Source organism: Acomys minous (genome assembly GCF_964271855.1).
Source record: "Acomys minous genome assembly, chromosome: 3".
Classification (NCBI taxonomy): domain Eukaryota; kingdom Metazoa; phylum Chordata; class Mammalia; order Rodentia; family Muridae; genus Acomys; species Acomys minous.
Genome location: NC_140485.1, coordinates 52,359,989 through 52,382,923, shown reverse-complemented (window position 1 = coordinate 52,382,923; position 22,935 = coordinate 52,359,989). Strand labels below are relative to the sequence as shown.

The 22,935-nt window shown below is 41.2% G+C and overlaps 1 protein-coding gene across 1 annotated transcript in view; it reads right to left on the bottom strand.

Moving 5' to 3' along the window:
- Positions 1 to 4,547: 4,547 nt before the first annotated feature.
- The window catches only part of HSD17B12 (hydroxysteroid 17-beta dehydrogenase 12), a 125,224-nt gene continuing 106,836 nt past the window's right edge, over positions 4,548 to 22,935 (bottom strand). Inside the window, exons 8-11 of the mRNA XM_084777156.1 lie at positions 17,702 to 17,783; positions 16,209 to 16,274; positions 6,005 to 6,154; positions 4,548 to 5,508 (exon numbers count right to left, since the gene is read on the bottom strand). Coding sequence (XP_084633282.1) covers positions 5,404 to 5,508; positions 6,005 to 6,154; positions 16,209 to 16,274; positions 17,702 to 17,783 — 403 coding nt within the window. The 3' untranslated portion in view covers positions 4,548 to 5,403. The remainder of the gene's footprint in view (positions 5,509 to 6,004; positions 6,155 to 16,208; positions 16,275 to 17,701; positions 17,784 to 22,935) is intronic.

The following is a 22,935-nucleotide window of genomic DNA, read 5'->3' as shown; positions in this document are numbered from 1 at the left end:
TAGACAGATAGCTTCACAATTACGAGCACTTGCTGCTCAAGCAGAGGATCCAGGTTCGATATCCTACACCCACATGGCTCACAACCATCTGTAAACTCCAGCTCCAGGTGATCTGATGGCCTTCTAGCCTCCTCAGGCACAGGTGTACAGTTCTACATGCAGGTAAAACAGCCATATGCATAAAAGAAAAACAATCTTATTAAAAATTAAAATTGTGAATGCAAATAAATCTTTCTTCCTTGTAAGTTATTTACCTCAGGTACTTAAACATTTTTACAATAACAAGAGGCTAGCAAAGCATCAAAACTGTAAGAAAATAAGAAGGGATGGGAAGGAGGGAGGAAGAGAAGGGAGGGGAGAGGAGGGGGAGGGGCATGGGGAGAGGAGGAAGGCACAGCTTTAGTAAAGTTAGGTGAGACTTAGGGAGGGGCTCCAGGCTCCGTGAGTGCCACCCGGAGGCTATTTCTATTTCCCTCTGTCCTCTGCAGATGTCTAGTTTCCCCAATGCTGTTTCTATTATATTTGATAGCTTTTTTCAGACTAAATCCCCACCTATTAAAACACAAACAAATAATTAGTCCAGACCCAAACTCCTGCGAACCGAATTTTTAACCCTCTTTTAATGCAAGGTTAGAGTCACAAGAAGCCTGTCAGATCGCTCGGGGCGGAAAACTCACAAAGCCAAAAGAGGAAAAACATACTAAAGAGCTGAAATTGGTGCGCAGTGAGAAGAGGAACCCAATGGTTTCTCCTTGAGGATCATGCTGAAACCCAGTGTGGGGACAGGAGACTAATTACTGAAATCTTCAGAAAGTGTAACAGCTCAGCTGGGACAGATGCCTTACATGGGAACGGAGTGGTGCCAGGTTGTCAGAGTCCCCAGGCTCAGAAAAGGAGAAAGAAAGCTTAGCTCTGCAAAAAAGCACCCCTGCAGAGCCCTCCCAGTGCTCCCCTGGAACACTGCAAGCCCAGCAGCAGGATGTCAGAACAGAAACATGAAGTGACAGGGCTGGGAAGATTACTCAGCCGGTAAAGGTGTCCACTGCTCTTGCACAGGACCCAAGTTCCATTCCCACACTGATGTCAAGAGGCTCACAGTCACATATGACTTCTCTTCTGGCCTCAGGGCACTACTACATATGTGGTGTATGTACTTGTGCATGCATGCACACACCACCATCTCCACACACTGAAAGACCAAACAAGACTATCAAGATGTCTCAGTAGCCAGGCATGGTGGCACACACCTATAATCCCAGCACTCTGGGAGGCAGCAGCAGGTGGATCTCTGTGAGTTCGAGGCCAGTCTGGTCTACAGAGTGAGTCCAGGACAGCCAGGGCTACACAGGGAAACCCTGTCTCGAAAAACAAACAAACAAACAAACAAACAAACAAACAAAAAGGTGACTCAGCAGGTAAAGTCACTTGCTAAGCAAATCTGATGACCAAAGATCAGAGTTCAATCTCTGGGACCCATATAAATGTGGAAGTGGACAAACAACTCTACAAAATTGTCTTCTGACTGCCACACATGCCCTAGTATGCACAGCCACACACCTCTGGTATATAAAAATATTTAAAAAGAAATAGATTACAAAAAAGGAAAATAAACCAAGAGAAATACAAACGCTGTATTTAAACTCTGAAGAATTAAAGCCTGGCACACATGTCTGTAACTTTGCAGGTGGAGACAGGTCTGCTGTGAATTTGAATCAGACCAGCAAAGGCATTCTTCTTCAAGTCTTGGTTAGGTAGCCATGTTGGTGAAACTTCGTAAGTGACGTTCTCGGACATTTCTAGGAGACAATCTCACAGAGCACTTCCTTGTTCCACTAGCTCTTACAATATTTACAACCCCTCTTCTGCAACAATCCCAGAGCCTTGGACTCAGGAGTTGATCTGGGCTCCACAACTCTGTATTTTGATTGGTTGTGGTATTCTGCAATGGTCTCCTTTTGTTGCAAAGAGAAGTTTCCTTGAGGAGGAGTGATTACTACACTTACCTCTTATTGAGAGGGTCTTAAATTCAAGAGAGCTGTTGGTGCCTTTGCAAGCTTGCTCAGCATCTTCACTAGCCATGAGAGCTAGTCCTCAGGCAGGAGACTTTGGTTGTTCCAGCTCAGATCCTCTGGGTCATATGTCTCAGGTGTACAGTGTCTTCAACAGCAGAGACTTATCTTTCACCTCTAAGGGTCAGTAAGGGCAATAACAATACCCTATGGTGTTTTGGGAGCACCATGGGCAACCCTGAGCAACAATTCAAAGGATAGCTCCTTCTACCTGGTGTTGGGGTTTCTCGGGAGAGTGTTGTCGTCCCAGATGGGGAAATTCCATTTTATCTATGTATGCATATGTATACAGACTGAAATGCACTATAGGTATTTTTAAGTAGTTAGTAGTATGATTTCCTTGAAAATTTTTCATTAATCCTTACTGCTATTTAAACTCCTCTCCCTAATTAAAGCCCCTATATAATGTATTTTGATCATATCCCATTATCCTTTTATGCCCTTCCACTCCCACTGAACCCTTCTTCCCAAGTCATCCCCCCATTCCCCCCCCCCATGGTGTGTGTGTGTGTGTGTGTGTGTGTGTGTGTGTGTGTGTGTGTGTGTCTCACTGGGCTTAATTAGGGTTACCTGCATAAGCAGGCATTCATATCAGTTTTCTAGGACTACTGTAACATGGGATCACAAAGCGAGCCACTTAAAACAAGCAGCAGAAATTTATAGTTCACCAAGTGGACAATTACACATGTGTGTACACACACACACACACACACACACACACACACACACACCCCACATACATACTCAATGAGACACACATACACAAAGACATGAAATTAGGAGGGGGACTTGGGAAAAAGGAACTTGAAGGGCAAAAAAGGATAACGGGATGTGGATGTAATCAAAATTGGCCACATGCCCCAAACTAGTGTCACTGTTCAGAAGTTACGTGGCTGGCAGGCCTCGATCCTCCAGAATTCTGGGGAAGAGCCTTGTTCTGTGTCTGGCTGGCTGCTGGCTTTGTGTGGCTTGTAGCTGTCACTTTAACCACTACTTCCATGGCCTCGCCCCCCACCCCATCTGTCACCACCAGTGTCTCTTACTACAAATACTCTGTGCTGGCACTCAGGACCCATTTAGATCATCTCCCTTAGCACCCTGCCCCTTCTCTCCATCTCAAGCTTCTTAACCACATCTGCAAAGACCTCTTTCCCTGTAAGGTGACAGATCATAGGGCGGTGCCTGAGAGCTGTTATTCAGTACACAACAGTATCGACACTCTGTACCAGATTGGGTTCCCAGCACTTCAAAGGTGTTGCTTGAAGCTTGTAACACAGGAGAGAGGCGCTGGTTCCATCTCCCAGGTGGTTGAGGCAGAGGCATCAACAGTCTGCCTGAGCTTCTCATATCAGCTTGTAGCTAATTGGGCTGTTAACAGAAGCTATTTAGCCATTTTGAAATCCCAGAATTATAGGAAATTCACAACCAGTACAATTTACAAATACTTGTTGGCTCCTAAAAAGAACTCTCACCCCACCCCATACCCTGTAAAATTCTGTTCTGGGCTCTCATAGGGTCCATATCCACCAAGACCCATTTTCTTTCTACCCTGTGCAGAGGGTCAGTTTCTTCCAACTCTGCAAGCGCTGTCTACATTTATTTATTTCCCCCTACCGCTTCTCCCTTTTTATGTATCAATTTCTTATTTTACAAAAAAATTTATCAACCAATCAACTAATAAACAAGTAAAAGTTGTTAACAGGAAGGTGAACTTTATGACCGTAGAAAATACACTTCACTATTTGATGACTTCAAGCACATAGTTTTAATAAAACTTTTCTTTTCAACTTATTTGAAATTTATGTTTTCTTGTCATCACCAACATCTTTGAGTGTTAAACACAAGAGAACTTTTGATACACTGAAGCAGCTAAAGCCAGAACAGGGAAGTTTTGAAGCTGCCAAAGGGTCTCCCAGCTAGGATTACAGCTACCTTCTAGCTGGTATAGGAACCAGATTTTGCACCCTGCAGTGTATTTATCTTGTAGACCAATTCCTCTCTCTCCAAAAAATCAGACCAACCAGAGTGGAAACACATAGAAGATATCACTCAGGCTACCAGTCTTAGAGCAAAATGATGGGAAAAGGGACAAAGGGGTGCTTTTCAGAATGCTAAATGTATCCTATTTAAATGGCAACCTATAGTAAGATTCTGCGCTTCTAATTGAGAACTGATAGAATATTTTACATAATAATTTTAGGAGCAGATGGCATTTTTTGGGGGGGAGGGTGCTATTTTCCTGCCTGGTAAAATCAGCAGTTTGAAATCTTTAAACACTTCAATCAATTAAATTTTTAAGTAGATTTGGTGGTCTTTCAAAGTAGGACTCGAAGCCTATCCACACACAGACTGTCTGTATTGCACACTCCGCAGCACTAACTCCTCCGCGTGCACGCTCTGACACCTAAAGTCAGCCTTAACTTGCTTTAAGGCAGTGTAACTGGGGCTTTAGTTTCCACCATCAAAAATACACTTCCATTGAACACCACAGTCACATCATCTTTTATTAAAAGCAGATAAATGAATTCTAATGGAACACCAACTTAGAACAAGTTTCCTTGATTCATTACTACCAAAAAAGAGTCTGTTGTCCCGAGCGAGCAGTACAGGTACAGTGCAGACATAAAGAGGATGGGGGTCCACAAAGGCTGCTTTCCTGGGACCAAGTGGCACCACAGGATACTGTTGGTCTTGATGTTCACTTTGGCCCACTTATCTTTACATTTCAGTCACAATAGCACTCAGTATTCATATACATTTAAACAGAGCAGACATAAAATGTGTTATAAGAATAACATGTTGTGCACTAATGTGTTAGAAAAAACTCCGTATTTCAATTCTCTTTATGTCTTAGTTACTTTTGAGAAGAACAGTTCCATATAAATACATAAGCTGGAACATACATTTAGAAACCTTACAGAAATCCATGTAAGCTGCATTGTGTCCACCCATACACAATTAATCAACTAAGCCCCATTGTCTCTAACGTTAAACAAATAAAAAAGTAGCTGGCCATTACACTTGATAGTAGGTTTCAGACAAAATATAAAGTGATCATTGGCACTCTGGGCCAGACGGGTTCTGTGTCTGTCTCTGTCTTCTGTCGAAGTATTCTACATACAGTTGGTAAGATTTACATCAAACTTCAAATTACTCCTAGTTGTATGCAGATATGTGTTAGGAGCCTCTAAAAGGAGCTTATTTCCCTACAATTATGCCATGTTAGTAATCACTGTTAGTAATCACTGAAACAACAGTGGAGCCTCTGGGGACAGGCAGGTACTCCAGGTGAGTGTGCGTGTACTGGCCAAGGGGCTCAATGACTCATCAGCATTTAGTTCTTCTTGGTTTTCTTCAGGCAGCGATTCCGCAGAGACTTGTTTAAACCTATGACTATTTTAAAATAAATCCAACGAGGCAAGATTGAATGTATTGAGCCCTAGGGAAAGAAATGGGGGATATATAAGCATAGGCCACAGCTGAGCTCAACTGAAATGAAATCTATCTGCTATTCCCTTCCATATATATATATATATATATATATATATATATATATATATATATATATATATATATATATATGTTATTATAGATCTTAAAGTTTTTTGAAAAATATTTATTTATTTATTCTATGTGCATAATTGTTTTGCCTGTATGTATGTCTGTGTGAAGGTCTTGGATCCCCTGGAACTGGAATTACAGACAGTTGTGAGCTGCCATGTGGGTGCTGGGAATTCAACCAGGGTCCTCTGGAACAGCAGCCACTGCTCTTAACCTGTGAGCCATCTCTCCAGCCCCAAGATTTTAAAGTTAAGAATATATGTTTGAGATAAAATATAAATGTCCTTTTTAGGATTAAAGACATCCAACATCTTGTCATATAGAAATAAAGGCCCAAACTGGTAAGTATGGTTAAGATTTAGAAATGTACATACCATGAGAGAGTGGATCAGATATCCATTGGTTCGGGACTCCAAGCCTACTGTTTTAAATGCAGACTTCACGAATGTCTCGGCAGAGGGCTTATCCAAAGTTGGCTTACGTATTTTTGACATTTTTGTTGCTACAAAGAATGGGAGGACACTCTAGAAAGGACACACACACACACACACAAGAGAGAGAGAGAGAGAAAGAAGAAATTACGCCGTTGATTAGGAAGGCTACTAACTCAGAACTGAGCATGATGCCTGCCTGACTGTTGGTGGTAGTAGAAGCATCATTATGAAATCTAGAGTTTGTATCTTTAGAAACAGGGGAGAAACATGCTTCTATCTAAAGCCAACTTCACAGGAAACATAACAGCAAAAACATGAGCTGTAACACAATGATGACCTATGGGTGAGAGGGAACTGGAGGCTGGGAAACATGAGAAATAAGCAGAAGCAACTTTAAAAGGAAAGCAGTGGGCAGAGACTTGGGGAGCTGAGGCTCAGGATGTCTTTCCTGTCCCGGTCAAGCAGTATTAAGGACAACTTTGCTCCATCACGCTTGGTGAATTACTTGTTCTATGAGCTTTAGTTCTTCACGAGGAAAACAATGCACTCTCCTAGCCTTCGGTTAGCACTTCTCTTCCCTGGTGTCTTAATGCCCTGATCCTAAAGTTTTACAAACTGTTAACACAGAACCACATCCTTTTTGTTCCATGTTGTTTTGGGAAGAGATGGTGTAATAATAAGAAAACAGCCTGGGTGACTCTAAGTCACTTGACAGCACAGATGTGGGGTGATGAATCTAGACATGAGCTTTTCCAGGCATTTTATGAATGCTAGATTCTCCACTGTCTATGCACCCTGTGTTTTGGTGCACCACACAAAACACAAGGAACCTCAATTATAATGAGTTCTGGGAGTCATTATGAGAGGTTCCTTCTGTGATCCAAAAGACCTCAGGTATACAGTAGGTAACCAAATACTTGTTCCTCTCACAAGTGTGAAAAGGATGAGGTCTGTTGGCACTGCCATTTAAAAGGAACAGTTCAACACGTGGTTGAAATGAAATGGAAAAAAAAAAAATCTCATGTTACAGAATAGGCTGAGCTTCTCCACACTTGGGTTGTTGGGTTTTTTTTGTTTTGTTTTGTTTTGTTTTTGTTTTTTTCTTGCTGAGACCAGAAGGAACAGCCCCACATCTCTTTGGGGTTTTGTATATACAAAAGTTTTGTTTTGAATATTTTTGTACTCTTCTTACTTCCAAGTATAAGTTAAAGAATACAGCGCACCATCCTTACTGTGTAAGCTCAATCTTCAACCTATCTATTAAGAGACCAAACTCCAAACGTCTAGCTGGTGCCATTCTCCATCTTCCTCACCCTTGCAGGAGAAGGCAAACCCCACACTAAGTGACCAGTCATTACAGCACATCAACAGCTGTGTAATTTGACCTCTGAGGATTTGTTTATTGGAATTATTCATATACATCTCTTTTTAATGAGCAAAATGTTTTGTCAAGTCTTTAGTCCATTTTGTTCCATCAGTATGAAGGCAGGTTGGGGAATCTCAGGCTGACAGAGTGTGAACTGTGGGGTCCAATGGTTATCTAGTTTGCTCACTATCTCGTGTGTAAACTCTCATGGCAGGTAACAACATGCATGTGCACCGCTTTCCTCATCTTATGCCTGAGAAGACCTTTCAAGAGAACAGTCTACAAAGGTTGCAGGGATAAAGCTAGTCTGTAACTGCCTTTCACCAGTGCAGAATGCTTTGTATTTCTCTTTCACCCATCCTTTTGCTCCCTCAGAAGATGTAAGCAGCATAGATTGGGCTATTTTGATATTGCAGAATTCAGTTGCATTGTCTGACTGAACCATGTGGTGGCACCACAAGATAACACATGGCTTCAGGGTTCAGCTAGCCTATGGTGGGCTTCTGAAGGAACCTCCAGCTATGGGGGAGGGGGCATGTGAAAAGACATGAGTACCTTGGATTTAAAATCAAGGTGGCTATTAGTGGTCTACTGAGATATGAAAGGTTCAGAAATCAAACAGCTTTGAGACTAGGCCCTAAAGGAAGTAGGAGTCATCTAGGTAAAGAGATAAGAGAACAACAAGAGCAGAGAACAAGAGCTGTGAAGAGCAAGGCGTTTTCAGGAGACTGCAAGGAGTCCGGCACAGTTCAAAAGAAAACAAATCCAAGTGCTAGGCAAGTTCTAGAACATGAGTTCAAGAAGACAGTTGTATCAATTTCCATTGTCAGTGCTGAGAACAGCATATGAAACACAGCTGGGCAGTGAGGCTCTACTGAAGGCAGTGTGCACTGAAGGCAGTGCAGACTGAAGGCAGTATGGGACAGTACTGCAGGTGCAGAGCACTAAACAGTACCAAGACCCTTTCACTGAGCCAGCGTTTTAACTATTCTGAAGTGTAAAGAAAATCATCTGCCTCAACAAAGCAAATCTACTGATGTAGCTGTGAAGGGTATTGAAAAGAATATGTGAAGTTTATGGAAAAGTATAGAAGTCTTTTATATCAAAAGCCATCAAAGTAAATAAATGCTCAAGAAACAATAATCCATCCTTTACCTATGCAGGAAAGCATTGTGGGAAAAATCAGAAATATACATATACTTTTACATAAAGTTTTTCAATAGAATACAACTTGAAAGACACTTAGGCTCAACAAGTCAACATTACTGCCCCCTCAGAAACAACCTGACCCTGACAACCACAGCTGTGGGCAAGTATTCTGGTTTCCAAATTTAAAATCTCAAACTGGAAATAATTAGTTAGGCCATAAGGCAAAAGCTGATGATGCTGTGTCACTCTGCTCAGCCTATTAAAATAAAAAAGCCCCTGGAGACCACCATGTGGTATGTTGTTCCCTTCCTATTTGCTGGAGTAGATTACTTTGACTATGGTCTGCACAGAGCATGTACCATGAGTCTTGGCTCAGGGCAGGAAAGGCACTACAACCAGACGCCATGGCGAGGGGGAAGATGGATCCCCGAAGCCACACAGCAGAGCCAACTGTGAACTAAAACCTTCTCAAACCTAAAAATGATCAGAACTTTCCATGATGATGCTTAGAGGAGACATGGATCATAGGGTAGCAGGCTTTGCTCTTGTGGACATCCTGGAGCATTTAATCTGTGTTAATGTGCCTTCTCTAGATTCATGTGGTCCCTTCCTGCTTCCTCACCTTTCTTCTGGTGCAGCAAAGTAAACAGCATAGCAAGCCAACCCCAGGGCTATTTTAGCATTAGTCAGCACACAGTCATTTGTCTCTTGTGGAGCCTGAAGATGGCCAACATCTTTCCTTCTTTCCCTAGAGCTGGAGTTAGAGGCACATGCCACGGTGCCCAGATTTATTTCATGTCAATTGAGCTATCTCTCCAGTCCATACACACTCTTAAGGCAGAGGCTGTGGCTATGAGTTTAGGGAAACTTCACTTCTTTTCCATTTATTGAAATCTCAGGACCTGAAGTTCTCCAGAAGACATGAAACATATACATTATAGTTTTGCTACTTGCATTTCTCTACTTGCAGACTATGAGCTTTCCCATAAAAGCTCTCTTGATTAACTCAGTGGCTGCAAAGAACTTAAGACATTCTAGAAGATGTGAGGTAAAGGAATCTTTCTGATAATCAATGCATCTGAACAAGGAATGAATTTTAGCATTTCAGACCAATACTATGTGCACAAAGAAAATCTTAAGATACACTCTGGTGTACCCATCCTACAGAGAATCTGCCTTCAAACACATGGAATTACTCATAGAAAAAGGGGAAAACTGAAATTACACAACCCCATCTAACAATTTATTTGAATGTAGCCTAAAAAACATTTAGGCACTTAGGATACACAATCACGTACAAAAACAGAGCCCCCGATTTTACAGAGGGATGTGAGCAAAGAGCATTGATGGTGGAGGCTATTGCTGTAATTAGGTTATCAAGAAAGACCTCTCAGATAAGGTCATATATAAGTACTGTTCTAAGAGAAGAGATGGAAACTGGCCCAGAGATACCTGATTGCAGAGCCTTTTAAACTGAGGTGAGCAGCCAAGGGTGCAAATCAAAGCACTGTGGGTCATAAACCCCAAAAGGAGTTTTACTCTGAAGCATATGAGAAGCTTTGGTGGAATTAATCAAGGAAGTGAAATGACTGGATTTTGCTTTATCAATTCTGGCTACAGTGAGCAGACAATAGGGCCTATCAGCAAGGGCAGGAGAGAGAGAGAGAGAGAGAGAGAGAGAGAGAGAGAGAGAGAGAGAGAGAGAGAGAGAGAGAGAGAGAGAGAGAGAGTGTGTATGTGTGTGTGTGTGTGTATGTTTTCTAGTTAGTGATACTATTGTGATAAACACCACAGCCATAAGCAACTTGGAGAGGAAAAGGTCTTTTCAGCTTATAGGTATAGTCAGTCCTTCATTGGGGGAATCAGGGAAGGAACCCAGGCAGGGCAGGAACAAAAGCAGAAGCCATAGAGGAACACTGCTTATTTACTTACTTACTTCTCATAGTTTGCTCAGCCTGCTTTCTTACAGCACCAAGGATCATCAACCCAGAGGTAGTACTGCCCACGGTGAGGTGCTCCCCCTTCCCCCATCAATCATCAATCAAGAAAATGACTTACAGGCCACTCTGGTGGGCCAATCATTTTCTCAACTGAGGTTCCCTCTTCCCAAATGACTATAGCTGAGTCAAATATCACATTGATTACCTAGCACAGGGAGGCCAGATAGGGAGATGGTCCCGGATAACATACAATGGCAGCTGAGATTAAAGAGTGGCGTGATGTCATGAGAGATAGCCCAACTGGACATATCTCTGGAATAAACTTGATTCAGTATTCAATGATCTGATGGACTACATTTCAGATGAGAAAGAATTGAGGCAGTAGGATAATAGAGGAAGAAGATGACCAGCTCTGGTTGAAATCAGACCTACCTGAACCCAAATCAGGCTTGCTGTGTACTACCTACAGTACAGAACCTACAGTACAGAACCCTGGTCCAAACCTCAATCCCAGTGCAAGTGGGGGCAACTGCAGTTCTTTAGTATATTAGGAAGAGGATCAAATAAACAGGCTCAGTGTGAGAGTTGAGCGCTAGCACATACTAGCAATTCTCTTCTAAGTTTTCTAATGCTTGTATGGTCACAAGCAATGTGAAAGAACCCACCTCAATCTCTATACCCTGTGAGAGGTATATTAACAGCAAGTTTCACAGAAAATTTGCCTGTGGAGAAAGCCATGTGGGGATTTCTGTCCTCTGGACACATAGTGCTCCTTCCAGACCTTAGTTAGGTAGGTCTTCTGGCAAAGGATTATAGCTAAAGGGCCAAGGGGAAAAGACAAAACAAAACAATGACAACAAAGCCCCTATATCATCACTGGCAACAATAGTGTTTCACCTGGTTGGAGTCCATTTTCTCAAATCTGGTATAGTTGTTTTTCCAGTGAGATTCCTGTATCACTTTATATTTCTATTTGGACTCCATATGCACTAAAGATATTTCATTGCCTCTTTTACTGTTGGTAGTAATTAACAAGAAAAATGGATGGGTCTTTCTTTTTTTAATTTTGATAGCCATTTCTCAACACTAAAGTTTTCTGGCTCTTTGAAGCTCAGTAGATTTATATGATTACTATAAGCAACAACATTTTTTAACAAATCTTGAAGTTTATACTTTTTTATCTTAATTTGTCCCACTTGTTTTCTAAATCTCACAGAAGCCAAATCCTTTCTGATTAAAAACACACTTTACAGAGCATTAACTATCAGCTCTCATCATAAAGACTGTAAGGCAGCAGCTTGATTGGTTTCTTCATGGTGTTCAGTAAATTCTTCTGTCTCACTAGGGTGGGAAACCCACGTGAGCTTCAGGGCAGCTGAAAGCTGCAGCTCGGCTCTCCATGCTCATGCTTCCCACTCTGCTCCCACACAGGGTGAGGAGAAGTAGAACCTAGGGGTCAAATTTCAGCTGACAGCTGATTTCTCAGTTGATAACATTTCAGGACCATTTCCCCAGGTTCAGGAAAAGCTGCACAGTGTAGAAAACACCACTATTGAGAAGCAAAGACTGCCAGCCCCTCAGCCTTGGCGTCCATAAGCCTGGATCAGTGAATTCCCTATACTTTCTCCCCCTGCTGAGACGCACGGCCTCCATCAGTACGGCACTGTCACTATAGGGAACCATCGTACTCCTCCGTTTTCTTGTTCACTGTCTGTCTTTCTTGCTACTATATCCCCAATGCCGCACCAAAAATTACACTCTACATACTTTTCTGACTGAAGAAATGTGAAACATAATACATAGACCTCTTGTTTTGGGCCCACTGATTGGTTATGTGCTTTTTCTGTCTACTCTCTCTTGTGTGCCCTGAGGCAGGATTTTTTTAGTCTTATTTATCTTTTGTTACTTCACTTCTGACAAACAGCACTCACTGACTTTAGGCAAGTAAGTCATACAACTATTAATTGTTATTTTCCAATCTACAACATGGGGTCAGGTTAATATCAAGCTCAAATGAGGTAATAATGAGTGATCCACAGGGCATACTGTAGGTGCTTCGTAAATGCATGTTATTTTTGTTTCTTGTCTCTCTTTTCTATACTTACTGTCACTTTCCAGTTTTTGAAGTCTTTATCTATGTTACACCATCCATCCCACTTGCTTTCAGAAATCAGAAATTAAGGCTCAAGGCAATACAGAAATTTTGCATAGGTCAGATGACCACTGAGTGGTGACAGCAGAACTCATAATCTTGGTCTGCTGACTCTAAGCTCAGTGTCTTTCCTCACTGTCTCTAAATACACAGGCAATATATGAGGTTTACATAAGACTAGACTGGACTTGGGGAGCATTGAAGTCTCCATGCTTTCATTTTGACTATGGCTTTGGAATGACTAAAATCCAGATGTCCTATCTCTTCATAAGGCAAGCTTGTGAAGAAAGAGTATAGAGTACTAAATTTAAGGCAAACTGTCTAAGGAAGTAGGACATTTGCATATTTTAAAGAGTCTCCTCACTGATGGCTTATTAGTACAACAGATAGAGACCCCTACCTTCCCGTGTGACATCCTAAGGACATAGCACTGTATCCTTCCTGTTGTGGATGGAAAAACATAACCTGAAGCTAACTACAAGGATGTGTCAGGTAAGCCCTAAGTGAGAGATGCTCTAGACAAAAGACAGAAAAGGAGAGCTGTGCTCTTCCAAAATGTCAGTGGCACAAAAGAGGGACAAGAGTCCAGACTGAAAGAAATGAAAGAAATAGTAGACTAGAATACTGATTCTAGACTGAATGCTTTGCTAGAGAATAAAGCATTGCTATAAAGAATAGCTCAGTAGCAGAGCACTTGTCTAGAGGTTCTATATTCGCTCTCCAGCACCAGCAAAACAAAAGGAAACTGTAAAAATAATTAGAAACCTGGGTGTGATGCATGCTTACAATCCCAGCACTCTAAAGGCAAAGGCAAAGGCAGGAGGATTGAGTTCAAGTCCAGTCTGGACTACATAGTGTGAACTTGTCTCAAAAAGTAAAAAATGAATGAATAAATAAAAGAACAGGTAAAACATTGAACACAGATGACCTATTCAATAACATATCAACAGACAATTTCAAGTTGTTAACTCTATTGTAGTTATATAGGAACAGCTTTATTTTTCAGATGTACACTCATGAGTTTGAGGCAAAGTGAAAGAATACATACAACTTTCTAATGATAGATAGATGGAGTCAAACAATAACAAAAAAGAAATCTGGTCAAGTGCATGAGGGTATAAGCATAAGTTCCCCTTGCCCCTTCTTCACAAGTCTTTAATTGTTAAAAGAGAGAGAACATTAGCAATGCTGAGGCAGTAAATAAGTAGCTTTGTTCAGGAACACACTGCAACCTGGGAGTGGTGGTACATGGCTTTAAAATCCCAGCTCAGGAGGCAGAGGCAGGTGCATCTTTGTGAGTTCAAGGCCATCCTAGTCTATTCTGTAAGACACTATCTCATCAAAACAAATGAACAAAAAGCCACTTTGCCGGGCAGGTCAAGCAGCAGCAGACAGACATGTGAGGCACAGGGAAGCAGAAGGGAAATCACAATCGAGTGACTAGGCTTGAGATAAGGACCGAGGGAAGATGAACTGTGACCCGAGCTTTAAAGACTGTCTACCAGGGCTCAGGGACAAAGGGTCCCTAGAGGGAATGTGGGACAGACCTGAAGAAGAGTTAGTCATGGTACCTCAAAGGGCAGAGGATGCAGAGGACAGCACAAGGTCTGCTCTAGCCTCAACATAGGTAGGCAACCACACTGAGGCTTTGAGGGGTCTGAATTCAATACTAAGCTTCAGGTACAGTCACATGAGGCCCATGAGAGAAGCCACTGGTATCTGATCTCTGTGTTAATGAGGTTACTTGATCCATGAAACACGAGATGAAACAGAAGGTGGAACAAACCATTTGATCCCCCCAGTTCCTAATTTGGAAGACAGAAACAACACCCAGAGAAAAGCAGGTTAAGTTATGGCTCAACATGGGCTCTCCTCAGCACCCTGGGATTTATTTCCACACTAAGACAGCCTTTCTTCATAAACATGAATTTTCCTTTTCTTAACAATTCATTCTAAACTTAGACAAGTGAATGTTAGTAAGAAAGACAATGATGGATGAAATTAAATGATTTAAAATGTATTAATGGTAATAATACAAGGTCTTCAAACTAAAATATTTCAGATGGTAAATACTAATGTGCTTTGGGTGGTTTCTAGTCATATCAGATTAGTATCCGGCAGAGAATACAAGGAAAGCAGGCTGTGAAAATGAGAGAGGGGGCAGCCTTGGCTACTATCAAGACCACTTCCTGTGTTCACATGCAATGCAAGCTACTTCATGTCACTGAAACACAGGCAATTTCTAGCCACAGCTTCAAGGGGACCTGCCAGAAGATTTTTAGAGTTCTTGCTGAGTCTCACTGGGGCTTAAAAGTGGCTAAAATAACAGATTTACCAGAAAGATAACAGTATAACACTGAGAGGTACAGGAGCCTCAACTCCTACCAATGTTACTGGCTTCCCTGTTACCAAAATACAATCAGGGTGATTCCAGTTACCAGCATCACAAATGGCCTCACCATGGATAGCATAAAATTCAGGATTCTACAAAACCCTGTCCTCCCTGATGCAGCCTACAAATATAGGGAGCTGAGAATTAAACAACAGCAAGCAAGTGGTCAGTAGATAGCCCCAGAAAGTAAGCTAAGGAAAGGCTTTGAGGAAGCAGGCTTTAGTGGACCTTAAAGATGAGGAGATATTTACCTCTCCTTTCCTCATGATGGGTAACTTAGCTACAAGATTACTGAAAATAAAAAGGCTTAGAAAGTATAGATAGATAACCCTTAGCCCCATCTTGCCTATCTACATATATAAAACAGGAAGTGGCAACAAGCAGCCTAGTACCTTCCTGGTTTCATCATTTCCTGAGCACAGATGGGTCCAGTAGCCTAGTGGTAGGAACAAATGCTCTAATAGCAAACAGACCTGGATTTGAGTCCTGGAGCAACATGGGAAAAGAGGTTGTCTTAACCCACCCCCCACACTGTGCTGTATGAAAAGAGCCTAAGATACTAACCTACATGATCTGATCACAGAAGACCAAACAGTGAATGATTCTATTCAGAGGATGGACTAAGAACAGATAACATCAGGGAGGTAGAAAATAGAAGGGTGGTCTGCCAGGGGCCGGGGCATAGTGAAGGGGAAGTTAGTGTTTAATGGTATACAATTTCAGTTTGGAGACTTGAAGAAAAGTTCCAGAAGAATGGTGGCAGTGACTGCTTAATGGTGAATATGCTCATGCCACTAACCTGCAGGCTTATAGATGTTGAAACACCAAGTTCTATGATAGATATTTTCTACCACAATTGTAAGGAGTCAGACTGCCTCAAAATAAACTATAAAAATTCACAATAATGATACTGCAACTGTTTACATTTAGTTCTAGTTTAGGTATCTTAATTAAAAAATTGAGGAGCTAATTTAAAAAAATCTAGACCTAAGAGCACAAGGGAAAAGAAACCATGTTTCTAAGGGAATGCTCACGTCACAATTGCTTACCGAGGAATGTGATTTTCTTTTGTTGCCAAGACAGCAACTGTTGCTGTGGAAACCACACAAAAACAGGGATACTTAACTGAAACAAACTCCACTTACTTGCACAAAGATGCCCTTGCTCTTATACTCCTCATGGAGGCACTGAGAGAAGAAATCTACAAAAGCCTAGGAGGGAGGTGAGAGTGAGAAAGAAAACACATATATTACATCAGTCTGCCTGGAGTGTAGCCATGGAAACAACAAAATAATAAATTAACCATTTAACACTACTGTTTCTAGTCATTCCTTTCACTTCAATGCAGAAGAGATAAAAAGGCCTTAAAACCTCAGGAGGTTTTTATGACATAAATGACATTATCTTACCAAAAGTAACATTTAGCCCAATTTCTGACCTAATGAGAAAAGGTTCCCCCCCAAAAAATTATTTCCCAAAGAATGGGGGAAAATTTTTTTTCATTATATAACAAAGGATTTAATTCCACTTTCTACTTGCTGCTCCAGCAGAAACCCAGAGTGAATCCTGTTCAGCTCTGTGTTGCTGCTGTGTCCTGTGACAGAGCATGATCTGAGAAGTGAAGGGGAAGAGACCATCTGATAGTGTAACTGTAAACCCATCTGTAAACTGTGTGGGCCATTTTTCAAATGTGGACTCTGTATCAGGCTTAACATGCCAAGTTCAATGACAACCCAATGAAGGTCTCCATTGGCAATAGTCGACCTCCACGGAGATTTCCAGATAGGGGCATTCTAACACAAGATGTCAATTAACATGTTGACAATATGTTCCAGCCACAGAGAAAGCAGGTAGATTAGGGGACTGTGGAACTGCGCAGGACTCAGAAGACAGTAATGACTCAGTCTTCTCAATGAAAAAGTGCGTTTTATGCTTTTCCTATTCGGGCATACTACAAGTTCTTGTTATGTATTATGGTTTACTTATTCCCCCCTAAAGTCTTGCTTAATTTCAACAACTAAAATGCTCATTCTTTTCCCGTCAGAAATGTTTTCCATGTCTCAGTGAAGTAAGAGAAGTTGGGGCTATTGACCTGTAGACAGGAGAAGATGCAGTCTAAACTATCCTTGCAGTAATATGAGGAAGTGAACGTTAGTATTGTATGCTGACACAGAGTTCTGGAAAATTCCTATCACACTCAAGAAGTGACAGTATCTGCAATTCTGGATGACATGGTAGACTATTCACTTTGCCACTGGTCTATTTCCTTCTTTCTGTTGACTGTATCTATGGTGCTGGCAGGATGTACTTCCTTGCCGTGTGAAGTTGACTTGCTCCTGTTAGCTGCATTCCCACTTTAAACTCATTAGTATTAGGTTCTAATCATCTGGGTGTACTGGTTTAGGCTAAGTCTCTATGGTAAGCATACCTGTCCCTGTTAAAATTGGTAAACTACTAGAGAACAAGATCAAAGCATCAGTTGCTATGACACACTGCCCATGTGGGCATCTTCCTGTCCTTGGTCCATTGAAAAACTATGAAGCACAGCATTTCAACAAAGTTTAAGCTATGTTAACTTCCCAGACTAAAAATCACTCGTCAGTCTTATATTGACATAATTTACTGTAATGTTCCTCACCTTGGTTGCAGAGTAGACTGTCAACAGTGGAACGGGGAGCATGCCACTGGCAGAGGAGATGTTGAGAATCACCCCTTTAGATCTAGAAATGAAAACATACCATGTAAAGTGGGAAAATCATATGCACATTTGCTTTTGAATTACAGGCAAGATAGAACGGAGCAACGAGGTTGCTGCTCTAACACACACCTCCCTGCCTCTCATGAGCATTTGCTATGTCTGGCCAGTGAATGAAGCATAATTCAATGAACTAAAAATAGCTCTTCTTTACGATGAGCTCATTTCCCAGTCTTAGTAATCCGAAGCATGACTGGATCAGCTAGATAGTCTCCTTTAGTTCTCTCTATACATTCTGGGGTTCTTTGTGGCCACAGTATCAGAAATTCTTACTCACATGGTTGAGGGATGGTAGAATGCTTGCCTAGCCTATGCAAGGCACTGCAGTCAATACCAGCAGAGCAAAAGCAAACCAACACCCACACAGGCAGCTCTGCTCTGGCATATCCTCTCACTGCCCACTGCATCAGTGCGTGTAAACACTTCCCTCTCAACAAAGGCCTGGGCTTCTAGACACCAAAGCCCATCTTTGCTCACACACAATCAAGTATTTTGTAAAGCTTTATATAGCAATGGGTGACATCCTTATAACTTCCCTGGGTAATTTTGGACTTGAAAATTACATGAGTCTGTACTTCATTAACTATTACGTTGCCAAAAGACAAAGCTCAACTTTTTCCTATGACTTTTGGAGAGTACTGAAAGATAAGTTGGGCAACTCCCAGGAATTTCTGTTTCCACAAAGAAATGAAAATCAGTTTTCACTTCTTTTCATTTCATTTCATAAAGCAAAGCTGTAAAACATAAAACAGCACAGGAAACATGATTAAATGGCATATGTGAGTTAATTTGGATATAAATCTGAAAAGAAATAATCCTCAAAGGTCACCATTCCATCTGCCAGCCTTTAGACAAGGTGCCACTGTAGCCATCAAAGGGAAATCTGGGCCCTGTTTCATGGGTGTCACCAGAATCTATCCATTGTTTAAATCCTTATCAATAATACACACTTTCCTAAGCAGTGGAACCCACTAACATCTTGGTGACCAAAATAAAATTTCAAATTTAAGAATGAAATTAAGACTTTTTAAAGTTAAAGGTGGCTAAAATATTAGTTACGTCATCCTTATATTGGCATCTCCTTTTTTTAAGGTTAAAAAGATTTAAAAAAAAAAAATCAAGAGTTAGACCCCAGGCCTTTTAGATTTAAAAAAAAAAAGTAAGTTAGCAATAAATACCCAGTTATTTCATTTTCTGCACCTGTAAAAAATTCCTTTGATGAAAGTGGAACAAAACAATCTTTTATTACAATCAAAGATTGTTCTTAGATAAAAATGGAATAAGAACCACGTCTTCAAAATTATCATTTTAGGGTGTTGAAAATATTCCTCAATTAGACTGTACTTGACAGCTGTCCAGCTCTGAATATGCTAAAAACAACCGAACTGCACAATTTAGACAGATGTGTAGTTTATAGCATGTAAAACAAGCCAACAAATCTGTAAAACACAAGAAAAAAAAGCTGTTTATATTAGAACACATAGTCTTTAAGCTAGGTGGGATTCCAATGAGGTGGGATCACAGAGCTGTGGCTATTCTGGCAAACCGCACTTCCTGAGGGGCAACGCCAAATTCACAATCACTTCATATTAATCTTTAGCCAAGAACTGCTGCTCTGTCTTCAACCATATAGTGTAAGGACAGAGAAAGCTTGTCTAAAGTAGACCCAGGTGATGCTGTCCCTGAAGCCTCAGCCTGCCACCACTGCGTAAAGCCAGGCGCTGACCCGTTATAATCATGCTGGCTGGAGTGGCTGCATATGCCCTTGAGCAAAAGTCACATTTTTTTCTGCTACTCGCAAATGAAATATAAAGTTGAAGGTAAAAAGGTTAAAGTTTAATGCTATGAATTCAACAGAGGAAAAGTCATTTAAAGATAATAAAAGCTCCTTTCCCATTTTACAAAATAATATCAATAATCTGACATGTAACAATGATGCAGTCATTCTTTTATTGATATATTTCTTGAAGTAACTAAGATCTTTGTTTCTCAAATACTCTACTCTGATTAAAAACTTCTAGGAGCTGGAGAAATTGCACGCACACTGGATGTTCTTGCAAAGACCTAGATTCAGTTCCCAGAACCCACATGGCAGCTCACAGCTACCTGCAACCCCAGTGCTAGAGAATCAGTGCCCTTTCTGGCTACATGTGGTATAGGCTTATATGCAGGAAACATATCCTTACATATAAATTTAAAATAAATAAAAATCCAAAAGAAGAAGAAGAAAGAAAAAAAGAATAAGAGAGAGGGAGAGAAGAAAGAAGAAAAGTACTAGTAGAAGAGCTACTAAGTAAAAAAAGTACTTTATGAAAAACAAAGAATTTCAAAGTACATCAAAACATATTTAAGACTGTCAGAGTTCTATATAAGAGGAGACTACATTAGATGTGAGTAAATAGATACACAGCCCACACTTTTAATTGTATCAACTGACAGCAGAGAAAGCATCCCACCTACCAATCTATCCCACTGATGAGAACACACGCATCTGTCTACCAAACACCTTCCGATGATTGCTCCCATAATAGTATTCAAATCTTTCTTTTCTAAGGGCAAAAATAATTCTGCCTGCATCTGAATCGAACACTAGTATGCCCTGCAACAATCTCTATAATGTATCTCCTTATGTAGGAATGGGGGTGAACATTTGGACCTGGGTGGCACAAAAGCCTCCTCTTTACAATCAACTACTTTGTGTAGCACTAATCCTCCATCTAAGCAGAATTAGTGACGTCAAACTAGTTTCCATGGCACAGCCGGGTTCACGACAACTCTGTTACATCAAGCAGAAGGGCAAAATAGGCTATACTTAATTGCACACAGAGATGAACATGAGCCAAGCTGGTTAATCTCTCATTTTTGGAGGCTTGGGAACAATGGAAGCACATTGAGGATTTCTGCTGAAGTTCTGTTATTGAAGACCTGTGTTGTTCATACTTCAGAACACCTTAGTTTGTTGTGACATCAGATAAACAAATAAGGTAACATTTTCTGTGATGTGATATTCGTGATTGATCTCACTGCCTGCTTGCTAGCCATCGTATGATGGTGACTTGGAGGAAGAGCTCACAGTGAATCTACCAGAACTAAAATGCTGCAGAAACAAAGCAGAATGATTAACTCCATTTCAGGACACGCCTCTTCATCTCCATAGTCCCCTTCTTTATTAATCCACCAGAAGCCAGTCAATAGGCTTGTCCAGTCCTGTACAACTCAGCAGCTTTCATTTGCAGCTTCCTTACAGCTATGCACTCTAGGATTCCCTTACACTTGAGCAACTCCTCATGAGACTCCCTTAAATTGTCACCTGGATTTTTAAAAACTGCCAAGCTTTTGTTCTACAAATGCCTCACTATTCTCTCCGGTTCTTGCAGCACTCTGTGCTCACCTCTGTAGAAACACTATTGTCATGGAGAAGTAACAGTCTCTTTTGAAAGAAGTCACTAATTCTGGTCTGATTCAGGAAACCTCAGCATTGCCCCACCCTGCAGCAGAGAAGGGAGGGGAGCCAGGTCAGTCAGTGTAGATTGTTACCCAGACAGAGAGTGATGGCTACAGACTCCATCTCAATCCTTTACATTTCCACTACACATGAGAGAAGACAGAAGTGCACTGTTATAGGGTCATTAGAGAGTTTTCTAGGCTTAGATGGAAAGCGGAAATTGGTGTAGACAGTTCTCTAATTGACTCCTAAGAACACAGAGAAACTATCAAAACAGTGCTCAATGTCAGAGAAGAATCATGGACCACAGGGTCAGACATACAATTAGAACCAGCAATCAAATTCTCACACTATACAAATATTGCTTTCTAAAGAAAGTTTGCAAACATTTAGCACATGAAAGAGAATTACCTGCCCTAGAACGCCATAACATGTCATAATTCCACCTTAAGCAGTACAATATGAAAGAGGCTATTTTTAGCCGTCCCATGGTTGTTATGGCAACCACCTCCTGGCACCAGCTGTACACAATGTTTATAATTCCAGGGAAGTAAAGAGAGCAAGTTTCCCAATAATGTAATTATGCACTTTCTATATGTATGGTGATAATACCTTAGCCTGATTATTGATACTTATTTAGTGATAGTTGGCTATAGCTCTAGAAGGTTTAGAAAATTCACATACATCAGTGAAAGGGAGGAGGGAAACGAAACCAATAACAAAGGCTCTTTCTAAAGGACACTGCTGCTACTCAATGAGAATACCAATCCTATGGAAACTACCATAGAAACAGGTCACTTTGGGGAGGTGTAAAGAGCAGCTGGAATGAAGTCACTTATAAGGTCTAAGTAAGACCACTCTCAGACACCTGCTCACCTAACGCTTTTCCTTCTTTTGGCAAACAACTGACATTTCTGCCCTCCCCCCACCCCCTTGCAGTAAGTTGCAGCTTGTGACGGATGGAGTGCTAGACAACAGAACGTGCTATACACTCCTTCCACAGCTGACGCATGAAACCTCCCCTAAACCACCCAGATTCTCTTCCTCTACCTGTTAGCTGAGCGAAGAACTATTAAGACCTTAAAGACTGATGGCAGAGCCCCTAGATGGAAGGAGCCTAAGATTTCTGAAGGACTAGGTAGAGAAATAAGAGGAAAATAAGTCTTTACCTTGATAAGCTATGAAGGTAGGAGGACTCATTTGTTACTGCAGTTACCACACCTTGACTAATATACCTAGTAACTCCTAAAGCTCCACTGGTCATAGATGTCTCTCCTTCTAATACAAAATACTGATTAATAAACTCTACAAACATGTCCAACCAGTACTTAGCAAGCATCACAACCCGCCCCCAACCTCCGCCACTTTCCTATGACGCTAGCTTTCTATAGCTTCTGATAGCCTTCTACCAGGCTGTTTATCAACCTCAGTTAAAAATCAGCTTCATTTCTTGAAAAGCAAGGGTTGAACTCATCTGGATTCTCCATGCTAGGCTCTGCTGGATGAGCATGATTTCCTCTCCTCACACTGTCCCTTCATATCCAGTGTCAGCTCTAACTGTGGTAGTGCTGCTGGATCTAGAGATGAGCCTGAGTCTCTAGCTCTGCCTCTGCAACACATGCTTCACAGCACCCCATCTCCCTGAGCTAAGGGGGGTAGAGTTACTTTCAAC